Here is a 27,566-nt window from a genome sequence, read left to right as displayed (position 1 = left end):
ACAAATGTCGTTATAAATGTCGCCTGTTTTACAGCATGTACACATGCATTTGTTGACAAGCTGAGAGAAACTGAAGAGGCATTTAAAGCAAAATTGAAAGAAGCATGTGGTCTGAGGCAGTAGAGTAATACTATAGGAATTTACACAAATTTGACCGTGGACTGCAGATTCTAGAAGTTGTACAATCAGTAACAGTATGCAGCACCTTGCCTCTGGCAGCACTGGAACAAGTAATTATGCATCATGATATTAACAGAATAACGGAAGTGCAGGCAGTCGTGGGCTCAATCTCTGCTTGTAATTAACAGCACTGAGGAGAGGGAAAATAAACGGGAGAGGGAGGAGGAGAAAAAAAGGAAAACTAAACAGTCAAAAGATTTTCAATCTAGCCGTTCCGTCCTCGTTGTCTCGGGGTGGTGCAGCCTAATCAAATTCTGATCTAATCAGAAGGAGGAGAGATTGGAGCGCAGTCCTCAGAGGAACGGTAGAGCCTTCCTCAGCCTCAGTGCGGAGCTGTCTGGGTATTGTCGGCTGCTGGACTTTGTATGTGTGAATTAATTAGCTTCGGGGCTTTTGGTGGCTTTTGCTGTGTTTTTGCTGATTCTGGGTTTTTGTTTCATTGTTTCTGTGGTTTTCTGATTCTGCCGCTGTGTTCAGAGCTGCATGTGGAGTCCTGCTGATTTCTGAGCTCAGAACTCATCAGTGCTTGTTCTATCGCTCACTCTTTACCCTGTGAAGGACCTGTGGGGCTTTTTTAGTGTTTCTGATCACTTAAAGGAGTAATGGATTCATTCAAAAAGCTTTATTCTTTATCAGATGAGAGAACTGTAACACACAAACAATTTACCATTTGTTACCATCTAACAGGCCTGCAGTCTGTTCTTCCTCATTAACACTAACTCTGTCTTTCTTTCTTTCTTCCTTTCTTTTTTTCTTTCCTTTTAAATTAAATACAGTCTACTCTTATTAATCATCATTTGTTCACCAATCACTATTCCTCCCTTTTCTTCCTTTTTTGTTCAACTTTTCTTCCTTCTCTTGCATTTCTCATTCCTCCTTTTACTCACTTTTACCTTTCATAATCTTTTCCTCCCTTCATATTTCACTTCTTTTCTTGCTCTCCACTTTTCTCCCTTCTTGTTCTCTCTCTTTCTGTTCATCCCCTTGTGAGTTTTGTCCTACCCCTCTCTTCTCTACTCTTTTTTTTTCTTTTACTCTGTCTCTGTATTTCTCTCCCTCTTTCCCTTTCTTTTCCTCTTCTTCCTCTACATCTCACTACTCATTCTCACTCCTCCTTTCCCCTAATTTCTTTTCATTTTTGTCTATTCTTTTCTTTCACACTGTTTATCCACACTCTCTTTCATTCTCTTTCATTCGTTATCTCTTCTTTCCCTCTCTCTCTTTTCTCTCACTCTAGAGCCTCTCTCTTATTTTTTTCTCTTTCTTTCACTATTCTTTTGCTTCTATTGCAGTTTTTCATTCTCCCTTTTACTCCCTTCTTCCTTACATAATCTTTTATTTTTTTATATTACACTTCTTTTTTTTGCTCTCCACTTTTCTCCTTTTTATTTCCCTGTCAGTTTGGCTCTACTCCTCTCTTCTCCACTCTTTTTCCTTTATGCTCTCAATATACCATTTATTTTACTCTCTCTTTATCTGTCTTACTTTTTCCCTCTTTCTCTCTTTTTCTCTTCTTCCTATCCATCTCACTGCACATTCTCACTCGTCTCTCTTTTCTCTGTCTCCTTTTCTTCCTCTCATTCTTTCATTTACTGTCCATTCTTTTCTCTTACTCTTTACCTACTATCTTTTATTCTTTACCTTTTCTTCCTATTTCCTCTCCTTTGTTTTTTTCTCCTTTTCTCTTTCTCTCTTTCTTTTTTCATTTTGTCTAATTCTTCTTTTTATAATCTTTTGCTCCTATTTTCTTTTTTGTTTTCCTCATTTTTTTATACATTCATTTGTTAGTTTTATGATCTCGCAACCCCTTTTTCTCTTACCCTCTCTTTTTCTCTCTTTTTGCCTTTCTCTTTCTTTTTCTCTGTCTTTTCCTCCCCATCTCACTGCACATTCTCATATTCTTTCTCACTCTTATGTCATTTCTCTCTTTCTTTTTTTACCCCATCTCTCTTTTATTTTTTTATCTCTTGCATTGTCTTCTTGATCTCTCTCTCTCTTTTTTCTCCCTTTTTCCTATCTCTCACTCCCTCATTTTTTTTTACTATAGCCTCTATCTTTTGTTAGTTTTCTCTGAATGTTTATTTCTCTATTTCTTTTTTGCCTGTCTTTTTTCTTTCTCTCTAATTCTTGCCCTTATAATCTTCTCTTATACTTGCTCTTCTTCTTCTTCTTCTTCTTTTTCTTCTTCTCTCTTTCTTTGTCCTTTTCAGTAAGTAACACAGTGCAGCGGTCGCTTGTTCTCTACATCTGCGCCTCTCAATCAGGCTGGCTGATAATGCTCACGCTCTTTTATTTGCAGATTTATGCAGATGTCTGTCTGTCAGTGTGTGTGTGTGTCTGAGTGTCTGTCTGGCGGTGTGATTTGGGCTGACTGTGATGGAGCAGTGCCGTGGTGCTGTGCTGTGCTCTGCTGGGCTGCTGTTTGTGTGTCGGAGGCTTTTAGCTGAGCTGTAAGTGAATCTGTCGTCACTTAGTCTGATTTGTTTACTTGGCAGGATTTCGGAGATGACGGAAGTCTGTACATCACCAAGGTGACCACCACGCACATGGGCAACTACACCTGCCATGCTGACGGCTACGAGCAGCTTTTCCAGACGCACACCCTGCAGGTTAATGGTGGGTAATGTATGAATTCATGTGTTCACACATTGCAGACCTTTTCTCATCACCTTCATTAGCACTGCAGTTCATCACACAAGCAGATCATGTAGAGGATGATGATTATAACGGAACAATGGCAGATAGAACAGACTAACTGACATCTATCTATTAGTTACATTTAAATAACATTTGAAATAGTGTAAAAAAAACGAATCTCATCAGACAGCTCTGAAAAAAAATAAGAGACCACTTCAGTTTCTGAATCAGATTCTCTGATTTTGCTATTTATAGGTATATGTTTGATTAAAACTTAATATTGTTATTTTATTCTATAAACTACAGGCAACATTTCTGCCAAATTCTAAATAGAAATATTGTCATTTAGAGCATTTATTTGCAGAAAATGAGAAATGTCTAAAATAACAGTAAAGATGCAAAGCTTATAGACCTAAAATAATGCAGTTCATAAAAGTTCATATTCTTCAGAAATCTATATTTGGTGGAATAACTCTTTCAGACCTCAAATAATGCAAAGAAAACAAGTTTATAGTTATAAAGTTCTAGGAAATCAATATTTGGTGGTGGAATAACCCTGGTTTTTAATCACAGTTTTAATGCATCTTGGCATGTTCTCCTCCACCAGTCTTACACACTGCTTTTGAATAACATTCTGCCACTCCTGGTGCAAAAATTCAAGCAGTTCAGTTTGGTTCCCCTTGATTTTATTCCAGAAGTTTTCAATTTGGTAAAATTATAGAAACTCATTATTTTCAAGTGGTCTATTGTTTTTTTTTTCCAGAGCTGTATGTTTATATGAATTCAACCATCTATCCATACATGCATCTTCTTACCTGCTTCTTCCTGGTTAGCAATCACAGTCTGCAAGACAGGAATGCCCCCTTTAAGGGGGTATGGCATCAGAGCCATCACAGCCTTTTCCAATTCAAAATCCAGAATACCTCTGAATAAGCCTTGTTAGAAAGTCCTCAGTCCAAAATCTCATTTCACTACTTACCCCTACCACTTAGCCTTACCCCTCGGTGTAGAGTGTCCCAATTATTGTTGGGTAATTAAGGTAGTGAGTTGATTTAAAATACTTTAAAAAGATACTTTCCAGGTAAACTAAAAAAAATAAGCTAACAAATAGTTTCAAGCTCAATAACTTTAGCTACCTATCACCAAAGAAAAAGAGGAATAAGTGGATGATAATAAATAATTGATATATCAGTTCCAAGGGGAAGGCTGACACTCCAACAAAAATGGGTAAGGAAACAAATGAGAAGCAAGAGTGTAAGAAAGTGGGAAGCAATTTTACAGTAGTTCTTTATCAGTGTTGGGCACGTTACTTTGAAAAAGTAATTAGTTATAGTTACTCGTTACTTCTCCAAAAAAGTAACTGAGTTACTAACTGAGTTACTCCACTATAAAAGTAATTAGTTACCAGTAAAAGTAACTATCGCGTTACTTTTTATTATTCGCCCGTCAAAAAAAAAGGAAATCAATTATGTATTTACTATTATTATTAGAAAAATAACAAACGAAAATAAACCCAAAATGTTGACAAAAATATAATCTAACGAATTTCAAAAAAAAAAAAAAACGAAATTCTCCACACAACCAAAGAAAATTACTTTAACTTGTAATACTGAAAAAAACGGAAAAGACGGAAAAAAGCGTCTGGGGATGAAATTAAACAAACCAGGCCACACTCAAAGGAAATATGTATATATAAACAAAACAAAATAATGGACAAAAACACCCATCTAATGACCGTTAAAATGGTATTAATATAACAGCTTCATAGAGCTTAGATCGGCCCAAAAAATCCGACCCGTCCCAGCCAAGTCCGTGCACGTTCTGCCCGAACCATGAGCTGTCATTATGAGCCCCACCCGATCTGACCCATAAACTGTCTGTTTTCGGGCTGATTGAATGAGCGAAATAAAATTCGAATTATGTTTGCCGAATTAACACTAACATAAAAGCATAGAACTATTATTTAATTAAAATTATTTTTAAGAACAGCTACACACAGTGCTGCAAGTCAAACGCGGAGGCGTTCACGTGCCCCCAGAGCTACGTGATTCCATTTTTCATTTTTATTATAGTTTAATTTTATTTTGTTTTTTATTTTTCTCAGTGTTTTCTGTCGTATTTTGCGGCTAGCACGAGCGCTTTACACAAGAACTAACGCCACGGACCAGGTGCCGCTCGCTCGGCACAACACCGCCAGCTGTACAACTCCACTGTACAACAGCGCTTATAAATAAATTAAACACGAAAATGAGGATATTCTATCAGTAATTTCAGTTCGTTTTAGTTAGTTTTAAAAACACAAAATACAGTTCGAGATATGTTTTATCCTTTTAATTATCGTTTTTATTAGATTCAGTTCACTTTCAGTTTTCGCTATTTCGTTCGCTTTAGTGAACAATAATAATTGGTTACTTAGCAACATTGTGATTATCACACCAGAGCTTTATATAAAATAAAAATAGGAGCCCGATTTCGGGTTGGTCCTCTAGTCAGGTCGGGTTCGGGCAGAGAATCTAAGCTCTAAAAGCAGCAGCACCACAAAAACCGGAGCAGCTAAAAAAGCTTAACGTCCTTAAATCGGAACTTGGCCTGTCCAGGGCAATCACTGAATTGATTAGAGCACGCAAATCGTCACAATTGTGCCTCACTTCACCACACCAAACCACGTAAACCTACAGGCACAGCAGCCAGAAGCTCAAGTTCACCGGAAAGAGGAGGGGTTAACCAGGGCAAAGCGAAGTGAAAAAAAAAAAAAGTTCATAGAGCAGCTAAAGTAAGGTGCAGTAACGGGGTGTCGGAAATGGTAACGGCGTTATAGTTACAGTCAGAGTAATTAGTTAGATTACTCGTTACTGAAAAAAAGTAACGGCGTTAGTAACGCCGTTAGTTTTAACGCCGTTACTACCAACACTGTTCTTTATTCTAAAAAAGCTGAGGTGCGTCTTGTGGTCACACCATATCATGCTGAGATGTGTGCAAATGAAGATTCATTTAATCACCCTAAAAGTGATAATAAACAAAGAATGTGATAATCAGCACACTGGGGAAAAACGTTTAACAACCTGCAGCTGGAAAGTTGTTGAAAAAAAGAACCATATGCTGTCTGATATGATCTATACCCTACTTTTGTCTGAACTTTATTGTATCACGTGAGGTATAATGAAGTTTAAATGTCTGATAGATGGGATTATCACTAAAAATATGTTAAAGCTCACTGTAAAAAGGGCATGTTTTTAGACCACACTCACTTCATTGAGTTGCATCCTTGTGTAACCTTTGATTTTAAGTTTTTTTTTTATTTCGCTTTAAAGCTTTATCAGCTTTCACTTATGGACTTTTTGTTCTAAAAAGTTGTTGAAAAGAAAGAGCTATTCCTGAAGAACCATCTCTTGTTTTACGCCAGCAGTTAATTCCACCGCGGTGGTCAGAACTGCGAGCTGCGATCCCCCAGCACACCGGCGATGCCTCGTTATTAATGACCTTAACGCTCACGCCAATCAAAGTGGGCTTAATGATAAGATCACATTTTAATTGGCTGAAAAACAACTCGGCTGGCCTCGGGAGCTGTTGTCAGGCCATTGATTTCTGGATGTGGGGAAGGAAAAGTTAATTAGCATGACACATGTTGGCCCTTTTGTGCAGGCAGCCAGGGTCTCCCGCCAGCATCTTGCTAAATTATGCACCATGACGACCAGGAGCCATGGCGTACTTTGCGAGCTGCTCGTTTTCCGCTGAGCCGACGCTGTTCTGAAGCTAGCGCTGACGTATGCCGCGTATGCGCCTGAGTATCTAAAGCTAGCCTTACAGCAGCCACTTAAACCCTCACACAGAGTGAAGGATTTTGATCAGTCATTGTGAGAAATGTATGGCAGCTGGTTTATGTCCTAGCAGCTTTAACATGACTGATGCTATTAGCATTTATTCTTTTATTGTAGAAGAATTGCTTGATGTTGCTCAGTTTAGCTCTAGGGGTCATGCTGTGCTACATACGTGTTAATACACAACAAAGCACTGAAAAAAAAAAAGGACAAAAGTGCAAATGTTTAATGTAATGGTAACGTATTTAGAGCCTGGGCTCAAAAGTAGCTCGTACATATATGAATAAAAGCAATTTTTAGGATTCGTACAATATATATTAAATATTATACAGTACTTATTACACTTTGTGTGTTATACTTTGTGCATGTGTATGGAATTTTTTATTTTACTGTGCAAAACCAAACATCTATTCTAACCTAAACTTAGTCTACTGTAATATTAACCTTACATAAAACCTTAGTTCTAACCATAACCCTATAACCATAACTCTAACAACGTAATAACAACGATGCTAATTTGTGTCTAATTTGTAGCTCCGCCCCTTCCCCAGGTGTTCAGTGTTTCATGTTACTATATATAGTACCTGTTAGTCCATGTTTATCCGTCGGTCTTTGCACCTTCCTCTGTCGTTTGTCTAGCCGCGTTTGCTTAGTTAGTTCACGGTTTTTGGTCACACTACGTTTATCTCTTGTTTATTTCTAGTTTTCTGTATTCCTACGTTTATTTCCTGTCACGTTTTGTTCCTGTCTGTTTCCTTGTTTATTAATGTTTTTTAACGCTTTTACGTCTGCCTCCCGTCTGGTCCCTCGTTACAGCCAACTAAACTTAACCTAAGCCTCATATTAACTCCTGCCTTTTCCATAACCTAAACTTTACCCTAATTTAATCTCTGGATTAAATTTAAAATACAGATTATCATAACCCTAGTGTTAAACATAGCCTAAATATAACCAAGCCCTAATTTTAACACCTTATAAGCTTAATAAGCTTATATTAACTTATAACTTTTCCATATCCTAATTATTTTTTAAAATGTAATTATAAATAAATTTAACATACACATAATCTTCAGATTATCATAAGATTAATGTTAAACATAACCTAGCCCTAATTTTAACACTCAACTAAACTGAACCCCTACCTATTCCATAACCTAAACTTTATCCCACTTTAAACCCTGACCTAAACCCAACATACACTTAACCTTCAGATTTTATAAACCTGATTTTAAACATAATCTAAATGTAACCTAAACCTAGTTCTAGCTTTAAAAGTAAACTAAACTCAAGCTTTATATTAAACTTCTACCGATAAACATAAATTTAGCACACATTTCCATAACCTTAATCATAAACATAATCTAAATGTAACCTAACCCCCACCTTAGCTGTACCTTTTTACAGTAAACTAAACTTAACCCAAGCTTTATATTAACACCTACCTTTTCCATAACCTAAACTTTACCCTAATTGTACACCTGAACTAAACTTATCATACACTTAACCTTCATATCCCTAAGCTTAAACTGAGCTTTACCTTACTCCCCCAATTCCTATAGCCTATGCCACCCAATCTTAATCTAGCCCTTCTCCAACTTCAACTCTAAACATGACCTTTTCTACAAGCCTAATCTTATCCATTGTAAATGTGAACTTCTCGCTGTTTTGAAACTTTTGTTCCATAGCAGATAAATCAACATAATTATAGCTGTAGTGACAGTAGCTGGAGTTTTCTCAATTCTTCTTTGAGTACATGGCACGGTGTGTTTTATGCATTTGGCCTAAAACAGTGCCAGTATGGCAGTAAAATAGTTATCTGCCATTGAATTAAGATACTTTTGAAAGATAAAATTAGACAACTACAAAAATGTCAAATAATAAGATTTTTTTTAAATACTTTTTAGTGTATTTCACTTTCTTATACAGTGTGGCCAGTCAGTTGAAGGTATCTTCTTTAGTTTTGCATGGCTACATGTTTAATGTGGCTAATATGTAATGGAAGATTATACTCTAGCATAATTGTATCCCTGTGTAAACTGAATTTGCTGGGCAAACACACAGCACTACACTAGTATAACTCATTGACCAAGACCCATAACAGTACAGTGAAGCATTTTAGCTTGCCCACCATTAGCATAACACACAAAATGGCCACCAAATAAAGAAGAAGTGCACCAAAATCAGAATCAATACAGCAGCAGACGAGAGCTGAGAGTGAAGGGAGGAGAGGATGATGGGAGATTGATGGGGTCTGCGGTAGGGCCACAGGAGTTTTCTGACAGAGCTGTCTGTCTGATACGCCTCACACTGTGAACAATTTCAACTCAGTGTCCCTTGAAGACACACACACACACTCACACGCACTCACACACACACACACACCATGTGTGTCACGAGAAAACATAGTACAAAATGTGAACCCAAGGCGAGAAAAGAACTATAATGCTTTTAAATAAAATGAAATTTAGTCCAGGTTAAAATGAATTAAAAATAAATTAAAATGTGAGGATATGATTATTTTACAGCTCTGGAAACCACTTAAAAATGTTAAGTTTCAACAAGAGGAAGATGGATGGTCACAATCCATCAAACCAAACTGAACTGCTTGAATTTTTGCAGCAGAAGTGGCGTAAGTTTATCCAAAAACAGTGTGTAAGACTGGTGGAGGAAAACATGCCAAGATGCATGAAAACTGTGATTAAAAACCAGGGTTATTCCACTAAATATTGATTTCTGGACTCTTACAACTTTATGAATAGCAACTTGTTTTTTTGCATTATCTGAGGTCTGAAAGCTCTGCTTATTTTTTGTTATTTCAGCTATTCGTTTTTTGCAAATACATGCTCTAAATTACAATATCTTTATTTGGAATTTGGGAGAAATGTTGTCTGTAGTTTATAGAATAAAACAGCAATGTTCAGTTTACTCAAACATATCTATAAATAGCAAAATCAGAGAAACTGATTTAGAAACTGATATGGTCTTTTATTTTTTTCCAGAGCTGTATTATTATTCAGATCCAGATACAAAGAGCTTTCTGAGGCCTTCAGAGAGAAGAATGTAGATGTAAATTAAATATCTGGGAAGTATTTAAAAATATCTCAATATATCAATATCAATTTAAAATCAGCCAATTAGCTGTGCTGGAAATAAATTACAAGTTAAGCAACTGAAAATAGTCCCAGGTCACGTTTAGCCAATCCTAAAACATCATCACAGCACCTATAGGTAGCTCTTACCAAAGTTCATCTCAGAGTACAACATCCAACCATCATAAAGAGACCCAACAAGTACTTTTATTATTTTTTTTATAGGAGGTGTATCATCAGGGTAAGATTAAAGTTTGCCAGAAAACATCTAGACAAAGACCAGGACTTGTGGAACAATGTTCTTTGGACAGATGAATCAAAAGCATATTTATTTATACACAATAACAGAAGACATATGTGTCACAAACCAAACAATCTAACACAGCATTTGAGCACAAGAGCCTCAAACCAACTGTGAAGCATGAAAAAGTGGAGACATCACCATTTGGGGCTGCTTTGCTGCGTCGATGCTAGGCTGTCCATTATCGTAGAAGTGTAATGTATCATAGTAAATGCTTCAATGCTTTGTCCAAAAACTGAAGCAGAAATCGAAGTGGACCATGCAACACGACAGTGACCCAAAAGATTCCAGTAAATCCACCAAGGAATGGTTCAAAACAATGAAATGAGGAGTTTGAGTTTGTAGGTGTTGTAAGAAGTATAATCTGTGATGTGTTATCTTGTTGCAGTGTACAGGTTGCAGCTTTGCCTGTAGATCATGTACACTTGTGCATTGCTGAAGCTAGCATCCTAGCTCATCCCATATATGCTTAATTGGCAGTAAGATGTGCTCCTGGGAAACTATTGCTGTGTTTGGGTGAGCACTATGAACCTAAAATAGAGGTGGACCATGCACCATGACAATGACCCAAAACATTCAGGTAAATCCACCGATGAATGGTTCAAAAGAATGAAATGAGGAGTCCTGAATGGCTAAGTTTAATATTGTTGGGTGTTATTTAAAGTATAAGCTGTGAGGTGTTTTCTTGTGAGTCAGGTTGAATGCTTGCCATTGTGCTCATGGCAAAGCGAAATTAACGATCAGAGTTGGAGCGAGGGCTGATTATGGGTGCAGATAGATGCGACATTCAGTTTCCGTGATTGTCTGGACATTTTTCATTCCTCAGTACACAGTGTCATCATCTGTGTACCTGAAATATATCAAAGAAGGCATTACCACCCACAGTGGACAGTGCATTGGGTGGTCATTAACATGATGTCATGGACCCCAAACACATCAGTGATACAGTGCTGTGAAATAGTATTTGCCCACTTTAAGATTTCTGTTTTTTTTTTTTTTGCTTTTACAGAATATTTTCTCAAATTCTTGGAGATCATCAAGATATTTTTTTGGCAAATGTAATATTAGTCTTTTTAACTGAGTGAGACCTGCAGTTCTTTAAATGTTATACTGGGTTCTTTTGGGACCTCCTGGAAGAGTTGTCCATGCCCTTTTGGAGTAACTTCAGTAGCCAAGTTACTCCTGGAAAGGAGCTACAGAAGTGCATTTTTTCAGACTGATAGATGTCAGTGGCTTTGTTTTTCTCATCTATCTATCTATCTATCTATCTATCTATCTATCTATCTATCTATCTATCTATCTATCTATCTATCTATCTATCTATCTATCTATCTCAGTCTAGGTCTCTCTCTCACACACACACACACACACACAGACACAGACACACACACCTATGGGAGACAGGAAGCCAGAACAGATGGTAGAGGATGTACTCACCCCCTACTGTCGCTGTCTAACACACCCACAGCGAGCGAACAAAAAAAAAGAAAAGAAGAGGAAGCACATGCTCCCCTCCAAATGTCCTCAGTTTAATACATCACTCCGCCACACTCTCCTCCTGACTGGCCTCAATTAGAGCTGACAATAATACATCTGTCAACACCCAGCTAGCACTACCCGTCACATTCAATATCATACGTCCCGCCTGTTTACACACATGCCCAGAGTATACCTGTGCCTTTGTGCAGTGACCTGCCAAACTGCCAAACCTGCCGCTCCTCCAGCTGACCTTGACTCTGTGCTAAATCTGTCACTGTATGTGTCAGATTGGGTCTTAAGGTCTACTACAAAAGAGATTTTACTAAAAAAAAAAACTAGAATTTGTCAGAATTTCAAGTCAGGTTCAAGTAATTTAAACTAAACTATGCTCTTGCTAAAAAATATATTTTTGTTAATGACTACAGTATCAAATCCAGCAAATGAGAAGGTTAAAATTTTTTAGCGATCTACAATTGTAGACATCAAAAGACATTCCTGGAAAACCCTTGCTGTGTATGGGCGAGCATTGTCCTGCTGAAAAATGAATGCCAGTTGGAAGCCCTGAAAAGAAGAGACTTTACACGTTGCTTAGCTGACAGTGTTCCTCATATTACTACTTAGGGGGGAATGGCAGCAGTATATGTGTTGGCTCCTTAGATCATTACACCAGCAGCTGGTGTAGTGTGATGCTTCACAGCAAAGGACAGTTCAGTAAAATAACCATCCTGCTTTTCTAAGTCCTCTGATACGCATGCTTTCAAAGTCTCTCAACTGGGCACAGTGTCTTTAAGTGTGTCATTGAAGACACCAAGAGGTGCATCACCCAGAAACAAAAAACAAAAAGAGCCTTTTTATTAGACACAGGGTTTAATAAGATACTATAGCTATATCTGGACAAGATTTTTTTTCTCAGGGGGTCCTTTTTTTTTCTTTTATGGGGGGGTCCTCTGTGATTTTATTCCCATCTGGAACGACCATGTATGAATTTTTCTTAGACATCTTCTGAGAAATTTACAGGCTGAATTACCTACTGTTTTTCACTTAACTCTGTGATCCTCTGGTAATTTTAGTTCCGTCCAGATGCACATCTTTGAGTTTCGTCACCTCGCATTTAATTAAATAGCTATTCGTCAACTGCCACGCACCGTAATTACACTTTGAGTGTGTGTTTCCAAAGAGATCTACGTAAACACAACAGCGAGTGGAAATGGAGGAGCTACTGAACGGGATGTCATGTGATCAAGAAAGCCTAAAAACTCACTGTAGTGTGGAGGCTCTCAGAGTTTTTTTTTTTTTGGGTACCTCTTGGTCAGAGATTGTTGATTGAATACTCTTTTGTAATCACTGCAAATGAAGGCACTGATGACTGGCTTTTAAACTTTTAAAGCAGTGTACCAACAATGATCAAACCAGAAAAATTTAACTACCACTACTGTAAAGGCTTTACCCACTTTGCAATCCACAAATTATTGACCAAGAAAAGTCGAAAAGATTGAGACAGAGGGAAAAAACAAGAGTGTGAGACAATGAAGTGGACTACAGGGTCTACATGTTACCCCCTTAAACCCTAGACTAATTATTTTGCTATTATTACTGATACAGAAGTTATTGTGAATTGTAGAGCCTGTTAAACTATATACTGTTAAAACTGTAGAAAACTAAAATGTAGGCTTATAAGTAGAGGTAAAACATTTTAGATTTCCATTATTTATATTTATATGCATGCATTACATTTTCTGAGGTCATCAGTTTGAGAAACACTGGTCTAGATAATAGGCAACTCATTGGATTGACTATCCTCCTTCTGCTTTCAATTTGATAAAAAGCCTGTGAACTGGGCGAAATGTCTTCTAGTGCATCATAGAGGCTTGTTTAGCAGTTAATAATCTCTCACCAAAAGGTACACTACCCAAGAAATAATAATAATATTTAAAGAGTAGCAGGGAAAACACTATTCTATTTTGTTGCAAGAACCAGATAAATTGTGTACTTAGGTACATTGGATACTCTAAATTGTCTAGAAAAATTTTATACTCCAAATCTGGTGATCTGGTTTGTATGTGTAAGTGTGTGGTATGTATGTAAGTTTGTGTGTATATGTGTGTATGACTGTGCCCGGATATTAATTGGCACTCTGTCCTGGGTAAATGCTGTAGTGCCCAGTGAATTCCTTTAGGTGGACGGTCGTTTCCGGTTGAGAGTATGCTGTGCGCTATTGGCTGATGCAGATTTGTACCATTTAACCAGCCAAAAGACGCATTCAGTATTCTGTATCACTGTACTAATAAACAATGTATATTTTAATTGATAATGATAATGTTTAAAATCTTTATAATATTTACTGGCACAAAAAAAACATTGGTACCAAAAAGGTACTTTGTTGAACCCAATTATAAGGTACAGCCCCAGCGACAAGAGACAAATCTATCCATTTTTCTTAGTATATGTAAGTTGAATTTTTATTTATTTATCCAAGAACCAGTGTCTAATCAGATTACACCTGTAATCATTTGCATATCTGCCTGAGACGTAACTGCATGCTCACTTCTTTTACACTCAGTAAAAGTGTAAAAGAACAACACGCTTTGTAATAACAGACTCTACACTCCAGATAGCTTTTGGCATGAATGTGCAAATGTTCCATTAAACGATTGCCAAGTTCCTGAGGCGCTACCACATCGTGACCCCCAACTTCCAAGCAACTTCTTTTCTCTCGCCGAAGAGGAATGGTTCGCATAAAGGGACCCTGTTAAAAGACGGAAAGATGATTAATTGTTCTGCTTTTTTCGCCGCCTTTCTCCCCTGTGGACCTCTCTGCCTCCCTTCCTGAAAGAAAGCTCCCGAAATCAATGGTTCTCCGTTTTAAAAAAATCAATGGCTCCTCAACAACAGGCTTCTCGACTATTTATCCAGCTCATTTGTTTGGCCTCCGCCGCGCTGGTGAGCACATAGAGCCGATTCGGTGCCACACACACAGGATGCTGGAGAGCTCTCGCCGTGTCATTGATACCATGCTCGTCTGTGACTGGAATTCCAAATGAAGCTGGCATCCAGTGCTCGAAATAGGCTTCGCTTCTTCTCTTTCATGCTCAGCGACCGGGAGGCCGTGAAAGCTCATTCATTTCCTCACTTTGCTCACATCAACCCCTCATACACAAGCATCCCTGTGCTTGCTTACTCATTCATTGACTCTCTCTCTCTCTCTATTTAACACACTCTCTTTTTCTCCCTTTCTCTATTATTCTCTCTCTTCCTCAGTTCCACCTGTAATCCGGGTGTATCCCGAGAGCCAGGCGAGGGAACCTGGGGTCACCGCCAGCTTGAGATGTCACGCTGAGGGCATCCCTGACCCACAACTGTCCTGGTTGAAGAATGGCATGGATATCGCCACCAAGCTCTCCAAGCAGCTCACACTGCAAGGTGAACTAGAAATACCTTTTACGGTAACACTTTAAAATAAGACTACCTTTATAACGGGTTTATTAATGGTTTACAATTCATTTATAAATGGTTACTAATTATGTTATTAGGTTATAAATGCATTAAAAATCATTAATAAACAGTTATAACACATAAGTAGAAAGGACATCAATATAGATGGCTGTGGGTTCACTATTTGGCAAACAACAGGTCATTGTTGCCCTTTCTACGTATGTGTTATAACTGATTATTAATGATTTTAAGGCACTTACAACCTATTTAGTAACCATTAGTAAACTAATTGTAAACCATTTATAAACCATTTATAAAGGTAGACTTATTTTTATTAAAGTGGTACCTATTTTACACTGTTTTTCTTAGTATAGCAGGTAAAGCTCAGCTCAGACTCAACATTCAGATCTATAAAGAGTCTAAGTAAAGTAGTCATATTCATAACTAGAGATTTCCATTAAATAGATTAGAGATACACATAAAACATTATAATCATATCAGAGTAAGCGGAAAATTGCAGTACTTTTAAGGAGTATAGATGGCTACACTAAGATCTCAGCTTCATATTTATTTTTCAGCATTTGTAAACCACAGAAATGAGTTGAAATAAGTTGATCTGTAATGCCAGTCGAGTCCAGCTAGATGTACTTTATATGCACCTGTCTGTGTATCAGCACTGGTATCAACGTTGCTAAATATGTACCTTGAATTCCAATATGTGTGTATCTCTGCTTTGATTTTTGATTGAGAAGATTGCCTAATTGATCATTGCTCAAGACTTGAGTCTTGGTAATATATATTTTTATTCCACAGGGTTCGCTTTTACAATTTTATTACATGAATGTTTAAGATTCAGGCAAATAATTTAAATAACTGGATATTTATTTTCTTACTCCACACTAAATATTCTTAAGCTAAGGCTTAAAACATCAAATGATTTATATAAGAGCTAAAATAGAGGTCCTGCAGTCAACTGCACAAGTAAAGAAGGTTACATTTTATTAGTTGCTATAATGAAAACAAACATAAACATATAAAACAAAAAATGAAACAAAAATAAGAAAAAACGATAAAACAAAGGACTTTAAAACAAGACTAACCAACTAACTAACAAGCTAAAAAGACATAACAAATCACAAACACAGCAGGAACAAACAAAGCACAACGCAGTGTCAAAAGCATGACAGTGAACAAAGGAAAACATGGGGTATATATACTAATATACATACCCAGACATAGACAAGGGACACTTGGGGAAGATAACGAGGGGGCAGGGTTTACAAAAGAGACACAGATGGAACAACAACCAAACAGGGCCATATTAATATAATGGCATTTAAATGTGCTTCTTCAGTGATAATTGGGTGTGAGGATGTTAGGAAATCTTATCCTTGGCCCATAACTTCATAACTTTGAATGTCAGTCTTAAATGACCTTGTAATATGAAGCAATTAAAGGGCAGAATCTGCAGAATCTGAAAATGTTTGAACCACATTTCTGCATTCTTGCAAAAAGATTAATAGTAATTGAAACATCAGAAAAAAATAAGTTAAAGAACAGTCATGTTTAACAACCACAGAGGGCTAAGGTACAACATGGCAAAATAACATAAGGAGCTTTTTACATATAGGAAGTTATTTCTAATGTTATGAGAAGTTATTTATAAGTGTTGTAGTTAATTTGACATAAAATTGTACTAATTGTACTAAAATTGTGAGTGAAATTACATCAAAATGATTCTGCCTTGATTGCACAGTTTCCTTTCATTCTCTGCCAATTGTGTTAAGGAAATTCAAAACCTGTCAGCTTCTTCCTGAGATGAACTCTGAAACTTTATCCTCACATAAAAAAAACACATCAGAAAACAATAATTTCACTAAATCACTAAAAATGTTGTAATTTTGTTCGTAAAAAAAAACTGTGTGGAGCATGCACCGGATTTCCATAGTGCAACGTTTATTTTTATATTGATTTTAATGTTGTACACTTTTTAGGATGCCTAAATCGAAGTGAACAAGAATGCCGCCATGTTATCCTGACGTAATCAGAGTATGGATGCCCACACAGGACAAATGCCACATCATTGTACACAACTGGGAGCCACTGGATCAAATAGGCACAGTGCAGAAATCTAATGTCTCTTATAGGAGTGCCAGGAGTAAAGGCATAAGGTTATCCAAAAGCAGTGTGTAAGACTGGTTTAGGAGAACATGCCAAGATGCATAAAACTGTGATTAAAAACCAGGGTTATTCCACCAAATATTGATTTCTGAACTCTTAAAACTTTATGAATATGAACTTTGCATTATTTGAGGTCTGAAAGCTTTGCATCTTTTTTGTTCTTTCAGCAATTTCTCTTTTTCTGCACATAAATGCTCTAAATGACAATATTTTTTTTTTTTGGAATTTGGAAGAAATGTTGTCTGCAGTTTACAGAATAAAACAACAATTTTTCATTTGACTCAAAGATATACCTATAAATAGCAAAATTAGAGAAACTGATTCAGACACTGAAGTGGTCTCCAGGTAATTTGTTTCCAGAGCTGTATATTTAATGGTTAATATATGGTATTTAGGGCAGAAAGTAAGGTGGGTGATAATAGGGGACCCTTCTAATTCAGCAGGTCTTGCTGCGGTGAGGCCCCTAAGTATACAAAACTGTAATTCTTAAAAAATCCAAAAATGCCAAAAGTCCTAATTGTTAAACTACACAAATGTCTCTAAAACAGTTTATTTGGGCAAGTAAAGTGCTTTTATTTATTTACCGCAAGCTTAGATTTCCAATGTTTTGACAAAAATGACTTGCTAATGGTTAATATCTGTCTGAATCATTTAAACTGCTCTAGCACTTTTTTTTTTAAACGGATTACTGGCATGCTTGTTAAGATCTAGAGCCCTTTTTCGCGTCAAGAGTTCTCCCAGTGGCTCCATCATAAACAACAGCAGTCCTCCTCCCCGTAGGCTGCCTCTCAAGCCCAACTCAATGTGACAACTTGAGAACAACATGATTTTTTGGCCTCCATCAAAAACGCACTTGCTATCCCATTAGCGGGATAAGTGAAATGGAATTGCTTGGGTTCCTGAGTGTAGCGAGGGCTGCAGACGAGCTGCTGAAGGAAGATCTGTCTGTTTTTCCTCATGCAGTCACATCTTTTCTAAACTGTCTTTTTCTCACTTTGTTCTTCTCACTCCCCCCATCCCTCTCTCCACAACTCCACACTAAACCAGCGAACGGAAGCGAGGTGCACATCAGCAACGTTCACTTCGAGGACACCGGCGCCTACACCTGCATCGCCCGTAACGAGGCCGGCGTGGATGAGGACATCTCCTCGCTTTTTGTGGAAGATTCTGCCCGGAAGACACGTATGTTTAAGTCATGATGTGCTTTTCCATTCTCACCATAATGGGGGCCTCACTTTTTAGCATAGTGCTGCATTATTGATCTGGCTCCGCATTAATAGTTGATTGCCTTCAAGTGTAATAATAGAACAAGGACTCAAATAAGTTTCTATTGATCAAAAATGCTCTTTTATGTGGCGTGTGGCACAGGCCGAGATGTAATTGCTGCCAGCAGCTTGATAATGGTCAGAAAATATCAATGCTTCAAACTCAAGACAATTGCCTGGACAATCAGGGCCAGTTATAGGCTAATTAAGCCTATAACTGGAGTAAATGACACTTTTTATTGGTCATATGCCATTGACAACACTAAAAACACTAAAGACACTTTGGTACAATGTTAAGTAGTCGTGCAATAGTGTACAGCAGGGGTTTGGCTATAGACCAATGAAAATGAAAGAAAAAACAAAAATTAAATGCTTCTCTGGTGAGCTTTTGTTTACATCCCACCCCTGTCTCTCTGTCGTGCTGGGCGTGAGACTTTAGTTTCTGCCTGTTCTCGTTTTTTTTCGCCCATTCTAGGGCTCCCTATCTCCTTATAAGGGTGTTTTTTTTTTCTCAGCCGTGTCTCAATTCATTAGCCGGGGCAGCGGTAGTGTATTGGACAGTGACCCTGATGACATTGGTTCGATTACGTGTGAGGACTGGTGTGCTTATTTATTTATTTTTTATTCCTTTCTTCTTGGGTTTACCTGCTTTGAGATCAACTCTTCTGCAATTGGGTTCAACAACCCTCTGGGCCGGAGGGCTACTAGTCTGTGGCACTCCATCCCATTACATTTTCCATTTAATTTTTCAAAACAGATTTTGGCCAACTTAATTGCCGACCCCTGTTGTACAGCTTGTATAACAGTGTAAAATTTACGAAAAACTGGGTCTCAGGGCACTTTTTAGGTCGACATGATAGCGATCCCAAACACATGTCCAAGTCAATCACTGCTATTCCTACAGAAACTTTAGGAATAAAGGTGCTGGATTGGCCAGGCATGTCTCCAGACTTAAAACCAGTTGAGCATCTGTGGGGCATCCTCAAATGCAAGGTAAAGGAATGCAAGGTCTCTAACATCCTTCGGCTAAATTAAAATAAAAAACACACACAATTTGGGCACAATTTGCACAAAGTGTGGACTCACTTTGCTGTTCCAACCATTCCACAGACATATTTAAAGTGACGAATAGAGTAAACATTAGGAAGCTTCTTATCTCAGTCATTGCTTTATGTCTTAATGCTGAGCTTACCTTGCCATATGCAAAAGCCATGGGACAGAAACAAGTAACAGGTCCCATGACTTTTGCCCGGTCCTATAGAAGCTAAAGAATGCTGCACTTTCAGAGCCCTGCTGAACAAAAGAATTAGTCAGAAGAAGTCAGAGCACAGTAACGTGGGCAGAGTGAGAGAGTGTGGGAGGCAGGAATATATTAGAGTGGTATAGATATAAGCGTTAGTGGTTTTATAACAAAGTCAGTCACGTCTTTGCTGGTAGAGTTTGGATTGAGATGCTGTGTGCTGAGGGCAGCCATGAAGGAACTATTAAAAGTAGCTGAAAGATCCAGTCAGGGTGGTTGTGGTTTAGGATGAATAAGGTTGGGTAGGGGATTGGCAGAGTTGCTTTAAACATTTTTTTAAACAAAATAAGGCAGGTGCATACATTTGGGCAACCCAACAGCAAAATGACATCAATATTTAGTAGATCTTTCTTTTGCAGAAATAACAGTGAGCTTATCAAGCATATTTTGTGTTCCAATAATTTGATAATTAGTGTTAAAGCTATTTAAATCAATAAAATGACAAGGGTGCCCAAATTTATGTACCTGCCTAATTTTGCTTAAAGAAATATTGCACGCTTTCTGAAAATCCTATCAACTGGATTTCACTTCTCAAATATCACTGTGTTCATCTGATATATGATATATTTAACTGCAAATAACCAATGATTTATAAAGGAAAATCATTAAAAATCATGAAAATAATCAGGGGTGCCCAAACTTTTTAATACCACTGTACATGCTTAGATTACTAGTCTAGCCTTTTGTGTATAGTTAGTAGAATTAGTAAAGCAAGTTCCTGGCATTTTTACAAAGACTGTACACACATCAACCCCTCCAATACTGTAAAGTGTTAATGTTATGGCTATATGTCATGGCTACATGTTGTAGTGTATAGAGAAAAACAGATGTGGAGAACATCCTCACCTACAGTCTGAAGAATATGTTGGTATTAGCTTGGGGGCAGAATTAGCATAAGCAACAGAATCTTATATAACTTTTCAAAATATTTGAGATCTCATGCAGCATTTATAGATCTGTGAGGGCGTTCAATTTGGATCTAAACACAGCAGCTGACCTCTCAACTTAAACATCATTTGTTTTTAGTTGCATGTCTTAGAAGCAAAGAAGCGAGACCTTTAACATAAACATTGCATATAAAACGAGAAGTCAGAGGCAACCGTGTTCTGATTTTTCATGAATATCCCATGTTGGTTGACATATAAGTAACTTTTTGAATGTGTAGGCTTACAAAACTACATTCATAATCAACAGACATACAGTATAGTTCAGAATAACTGACAAAAATGCACTTTAGAGGATATGGAAGTTTGAGTTAAACTGCTTCCATAGCCAGTTTAATTTGCTACAGTATGGTACTCAGATTATTACTACATCATCTATGCTGCTGCTGCCCCTTATATTTCTGAAAAATATACTAGAATATATACTCTCTCTTAACACAGGTCTGATTAAAGCCCTATCCGGACGAGATTAGTTTCTCAGGGGGACGTCTTTTTAAAAAAAATATTAATAAGTAGTAATACAACTCTTGCATCCCAACAGCAATTGAAAAAAAAAAACAGGAGGACCAGTGAGATTTTTTGCTTTCTCAGTCACATGACATCGAGTTCAGTAGCTCCTCCATTTTCAATTAGCTGTTGTGTTTACGTGGATCTCCGTGGAAACGTGTGCCCAAAGTGTAATAACAGTGCATGGCAGTGGACAAATAGCTATTTTATTAAATGTGAACTGACGCAACTCAGAGATGTGGATCCAGACTGGAATAAAATGAATGAAGGACCACAGAGTTCAGCGAAAAACAGTACATAATTCAGCCTGTAATTTTCTCAGAGGACGTCTGAGAAAAACACGTACATGGTTGTTCCAGAAAAGAATAAAATCACAGAGGACCCCCATCAAAGAGAAAATCACCCCAGGACCCCCTAAGAAACTAATCCCATTTAGATAGGGCTTAAGGGTGTTTTCACACCTGTAGTTTGTTTCTCTAGTCTGTGATCTCCCTCGTTTTGGTTTGTTTTCACACAAGCAAAAAAACCTAACCCATAAGAGTAGAGACCATTTTCTGAATAATAGGCACCAAAGTGCACCCCAAAAAATCACATAAGCAAATCTCTTTTTGATTGGTCAGAGCTTTCGGGTACATGAACAAGAAAGTAAATCATCTATAGTTTTGCAGTGTAAAACTGCTTTAACACTAAACAGAGAAAAGTTGCCGCTGTTGTTTTAAAACACTGTTTTCAATGGAATGTCCACACAGATGTTCAGTAGTAGTAAATGGAGTTGCGTGACCATGAGCAGTAAGTGTTACACATTAGTGCAAAAACAGCTTACCATGGAGCAGAAGCAGAAACAACGTTTGTTAATAGTTGTAGTAATTATCTGGCTAATAAATGTATCAGGTTAAACTGCACCTGAACAGCTGTTTAGTTCAAATAAAAGAAATATATCTGTTAGTTGGATTGGATCGAGACCCAAGAGGATCCAAAGTTTGTTTGGAACCAGACCAAGACCACCTCCTCTTGCAGATCTCATTGCACTTGTTTTGCACTTGTTTTGGTTTTAATCTGAGTACAATTACTGTTGTCACACCTGACAACACCTGACATCAAACATAACACAAAAAGTTTTTTTTGTTGGTTTTGTTTTAAGATACACATTGTTTATTGTGTTTTGACAAGCATACTCAATGCCATAGCATTGTCTAACTCTACTACTATGCTTTTCAAATATTATAATGAATAATACAGTGATTTTTATATTACATTTTCGCAGCACATCATGTTATTAAACAGAATTTTTCACTCTTTGGGTCAGTGTTCTTTTAGCCCTAATGATATCTTTGACATTAAAAAAAAAAAAGCTCATCAAATAATGTTGTCAGTATGATATTAAAATGTATCATGATACAATAAAATATTAATATATTGCCTATCTCTATCCTAAAGCTGTCAGGGTGCAGCAAGGAGAGGACGTGGAGAGTGGATGCAATTGCAAGTTATATATACAGCATGTAACTTTCATGAAACAGGAATAAATTAAAGAAATTAACACAAAAACAGGATAAATAAATAAACAGGACTAACTATCAAAAAAACAAGAAATAACCTCGAGACAAGAAACAGCAATCTAACCGACGTGAAAACGTACAAAACCAGACAACCTAACACTGAAAAAAAAACACAGGGCTTGAACACACATGGAGGGAAAAGGAAATAGGAAACACCTGGGGACAGGTAATGAGGAGGCGGAGCTTCAATTGAACACAGTTGGGAACACTGAAGACCTGGGCGGAGACAAGGAGAGACAAGGAGAGCTAGGACAACAAACAAAGGAGGGGAAAAACATAGAGACATGCAAAGAACAGGACAAGGACATGACAAAAGCTGTCGTCGCTGCATGCGGTAACACTTTACATTAAGTGTTGACTAACTAACTTAAATTATTGCATTAGTTTCCATGAATAAGACATGAGGTAATACATTAACAATGCTTAAGTAATGTTAATTAAACACGGAACAACGGCATCAATTAATGTTATTTTCACATGAACTAAAGTAAAGCATTTGTTAAGATGAACAATAAATCATACACTTCATTAATAATGTTAACTAATGTTCAGTAATCAAGAAACAACTACTCTTCTTATCATTTGCTTACATGCTGCAGCTATGCATACAGTAATTGTTAAATATTTATTAATCAAATATTAGTTAAAAATATATACACAATATATAACACTTATGCAGTGGTAGCCAGTTACTTGTTTTATTAACTGATGTCAGTTAACTAATATAATATTATATATATATTTTACATTTTTACTTCTATTGGAAATACATCTCTACATGAATTAGAATTATTTAAATTTCACTTTACATCAGCTATATAAACAGAGCTGTATAAGTGCTTAGTAATGTTTAGCAGATGTTAATAATGCTTTAAAAAGGCAGTATTGGTTAATCGTGATTTATATTATATACAATTTCTACATATAAGTTGAATTTCAACAAAAATGTCAGCGCACACTCACACATGAAGCATAAGCACCATCCAGACTAATATTTACGTAATATATGTTTATGCATAACTGCAGTACACAAGCAAATGACAAGAAGATTTACTAATGCATTTGTTACTTGTTTATCTAACATTAGTAAAGTGATAATATATATATATATATATATATATATATATATATATATATATATATATATATATATATATATATATATATATATATATAAGATATGATAATAAAATATATTTTCGGCAGAAGCAAGAAGCCTTGGTGTAGTAATGGATGACCAGTTATCATTCTCGAGCCATATTGCAAATCTGACTCGGTCGTGCAGATTTCTCCTGTACAACATCCGAAGAATTCGACCGTTTCTGTCTCAGGAAGCAGCTCAGGTGCTTGTGCAGTCTCTCTCTTGTCATCTCAAGACTAGACTACTGCAACTCTCTACTGGCTGGTCTTCCACTGCGAGCCACCAAACCACTACAGTTAATTCAGAATGCTGCAGCACGACTCGTCTTCAATCTTCCGAAGTGCAGTCAAGTGACTCCTTTGCTGCGTTCCCTCCACTGGTTTCCTGTTGCCGCCCGCATCCGATTCAAAACCCTGACGCTGGCCTACAAGGCAAAAAAACGGACCAGCACCTTCATACTTGATGGCAATGAACAAAGCCAGATCTGTACCAAGAGCTCTTAGAGCTTCCAGTCTGGCTCGGCTCGAACCTCCATCACTCAAAACACACAGAAAACAGACATCCAGACTCTTCTCTGTGCTGGCACCAAGGTGGTGGAATGAACTTCCACTGGTTGTCAGAACAGCAGAGTCACTCACGGTCTTCAAACGTCGACTGAAGACACATCTTTTCAAAGAGTTCCTAAACTAAAAAAAAAAAAAAAAAAAAAAAAAAAAAAAGTGGTTCCTAGGGTTCTTAACATGATTAAGTTCTATGTATCTCTTGATCCTAGTCTACAAACTAGCTTTGGATATCTTAAGTAACGTTGAAGCACTGTTGTAAGTCGCTCTGGATAAGGGCGTCTGCTAAATACCATAAATGTAAATGTAAATATGATTTATTGTTCATCTTAACAAATGATTCACTTGTAATATGAAAGTAACAATAAATAATGATGCTGTTCTGTGTTTAATTAACATTACCTAAACATTGTTAATTTATTACCTCATGTCTTATTCATGGTAACGTATGCATTAATTCATGTTAATGTAAAGTGTTACCTTAACTTTTTTTATTGCCCTGATTTTAAGGGAAAAGTTATGACTCAGCCGGTGTCTCAATACTTTTGTCCATATGTACAGCAAAGTGTAGTAGGTACCATTAACCTTAAGCTGCTTATTCATCAAGGTTTTAATATAGTCTGACATGAAGGACCTGCGTTTCAGAGGAGAGATCAACAGGTTACTGTGTTCCCGTATGTAATATTTAGTGTGTAGGTGAACTCTGCACTCCACCCAGCAGCAGAAGGGCACGCTACCTCCATCTGATTGTCATGTAAGGGATTTGGGAGATGTAGTTCACAGACAGGGTTCAGAAGGTTGGGTTTTGTAGTTCAAGGCGATGCAAGGAGCCCTGTACAAACAGACGGAAGGGTTTGGACACGGGTCAGGCAGCTCGAGACGTGGCCTGCGTTTCGCCCGCATGCATAATGCATGAGGAAGCGTTTTTCTCTTTACAGCGCAGTTCTGCCCACTCATCTGGAGTCTGCTAATCCTTGCACTTTGATCTCTGCTTTGGCAGGAGCACTCCCCTCCAGCTGGTCCACGCTGCACTCTTCCTCCTGGCTCTACTATCATTAACACTGCAGCCTTCGCTGGCTGATAACTTCTTTAACAGCTGTTTACAACTGTCTGCAGCACTGCATTGATTAGATTTGGCTGTTTATTTCGAGAGTATTAGGTCTATTAGGGCTGCAAAATATGTCATTACAGCTTTATTAAGACTTTGGGCCGTATTTTAGTGATCTATAGTGCGCTGGTCAATTGCTTATTGTGGAGCTGGATTTAGGGCGTGTCGGTGTGTCTTTGCTATTGTGAGGGTGTATTGTGGTATTGTGTTATGTAAAACTGTTGTGTTTTATATGTTGGTCTTTTCAAAGTAACAAAGTAGTGAAACATTAAAAAAGTTTGAACATGTATTTTTTGAGGAAAACCAATAAGAATCCACAATATTCTTATAACTTTAAAGTGAAGCTTAAAATCCTAGGACAATTGCCAACCCTCTAGATGTCAGGGTTGACCCAGGCAGAGAGACGAGGAGGCGGACATATGTGCAGGTAAGGTGAGAATTTAATAAACAAAGAGACAAGTAAACACGTAACAACAAAATAACTAAACAAACGAGGGAGGCTAGAGAACATAAAACTAAACAAACGCTGGAAAATAAACTAGGAATAAACAAGAGAGAGAGACTAATTATAAATAAACAAATAAACAAGTAAACAAGAAACAAATAAATAAACAAGAAACGGAGGCAAGATAAAACTAAAACAAATAGGGAGGCTACTAAACCAGAAACTAAACAGAGCTAAGAACATAAACAGGGAATAACTAAAGACTAAACACTAAGCAGGTGAATAGGGAACACGGAAACAAACAAGAGATACTAATGATAAATATAAACTACAAACTAAGAGGGAGACTAAACAAGGAAAACAAAATGAATAATGAAACAAGACTATGAACTAAACAGAGCAAGGAAAATTACAAGGATTAAACTAAGATAGACACGGAGAGAAACACTGAGAGAAACACTGAGAGAAACACTGAGAGAAACACTGAGAGAAACACTGAGAGAAAATCTGGGAACACGGGAAGACAAACGACAGGAGACAGTGCAAAGACCGACAGAGGACAAGTGACAGAGGAAGTCTATTTAACTAAACAGGAAACACACTGGGAGTGGAAACACCTGGGGAAGGGGTGGAGCTACAAATGAGACATGAGGTAATGGAAAATCACAGGCAGAACACAGGGGCACGGGTCACGTGGGACAACACAGGCACGAGGACAGACAGGAAACAGGGTCAGGCGTGACACTAGAACAATAAAACATGTTAAAGTAAATGATCAGCTAGTAAACAGGACAATGCAAAACCAAATGCTGCACATACAGCTCTGGAAAAAAAATAAGAGATCACTTAAAAATGAGTTTTTCTTTTTTTATTTTACCAAATTAAAAACCTCTTGAATATGATCAAGAGGAAGATGGATGATCACAAGCCATCAAACCAAACTGAACTGCTTGAATTTCTGCACCAGTAGTGGCATAAAACTGAGATTAAAAACCAGGGTTATTCCACCAAATATTGATTTCTGAACTCTTAAAACTTTATGAATATTATTTGAGGTATGAAAGCTCTGCATCTTTTTGTTATTTTACCCATTTCTTATTTTCCTTAAATAAAACAACAATGTTTATTTTACTCAAACATATACCTATAAATAGCAAAATCAGAGATCCTGATTCAGAAAATAAAGTGTTCTCTTATTTCCAGAGCTGTATATAAGTACCTTAAGACATGTTTGCAGAAAGAATCCAACAAAATTACTGTTGTTTATTGGGTTCATACTTTGAGCGTACAGTCAAATTAAATGTCAAAATAAACTCTGCATTTTCGTTCTTTTTTACATATAGTCCAAAAAGTTCAGATTTGGGGTTGTACAAGATTTACAAAAGCAAAGAAAAGCTAAACCATTTTACCATTCAGTGTATCTTTTTAATTCTCAGTATTTTGTTCCATTCTATCCGTTCTATTATACACGTGCAGCTCGTCTCAAAAACATCACATAACAGCCTAATGCAAACTGAAAGCAAAGGAGAAACAAGTTCCCTATGTTTTGATCTGAATTTCCAAAATGTTTTAGGTCGAGGATTATTAGTAGGAAAGGCATGATGAAAGTAATGCATGTGT

General features: G+C 37.2%; 1 protein-coding gene across 4 annotated transcripts in view; it reads left to right on the top strand.

Moving 5' to 3' along the window:
- The window catches only part of fstl5 (follistatin-like 5), a 274,862-nt gene that overhangs the window by 197,127 nt on the left and 50,169 nt on the right, over positions 1-27,566 (top strand). For all 4 annotated transcript variants that reach the window (XM_049483812.1, XM_049483813.1, XM_049483811.1 and 1 more), the window contains 3 exons: positions 2,676-2,796; positions 14,763-14,924; positions 18,165-18,299. In XM_049483812.1, coding sequence (XP_049339769.1) covers positions 2,676-2,796; positions 14,763-14,924; positions 18,165-18,299 — 418 coding nt within the window. The remainder of the gene's footprint in view (positions 1-2,675; positions 2,797-14,762; positions 14,925-18,164; positions 18,300-27,566) is intronic.

Source organism: Astyanax mexicanus, chromosome 10 (genome assembly GCF_023375975.1).
Source record: "Astyanax mexicanus isolate ESR-SI-001 chromosome 10, AstMex3_surface, whole genome shotgun sequence".
NCBI classification, from domain to species: Eukaryota; Metazoa; Chordata; class Actinopteri; order Characiformes; family Acestrorhamphidae; genus Astyanax; species Astyanax mexicanus.
The sequence above is the reverse complement of the archived record's forward strand: the minus strand, read 5'-3'. Positions and strand labels throughout refer to the sequence as shown.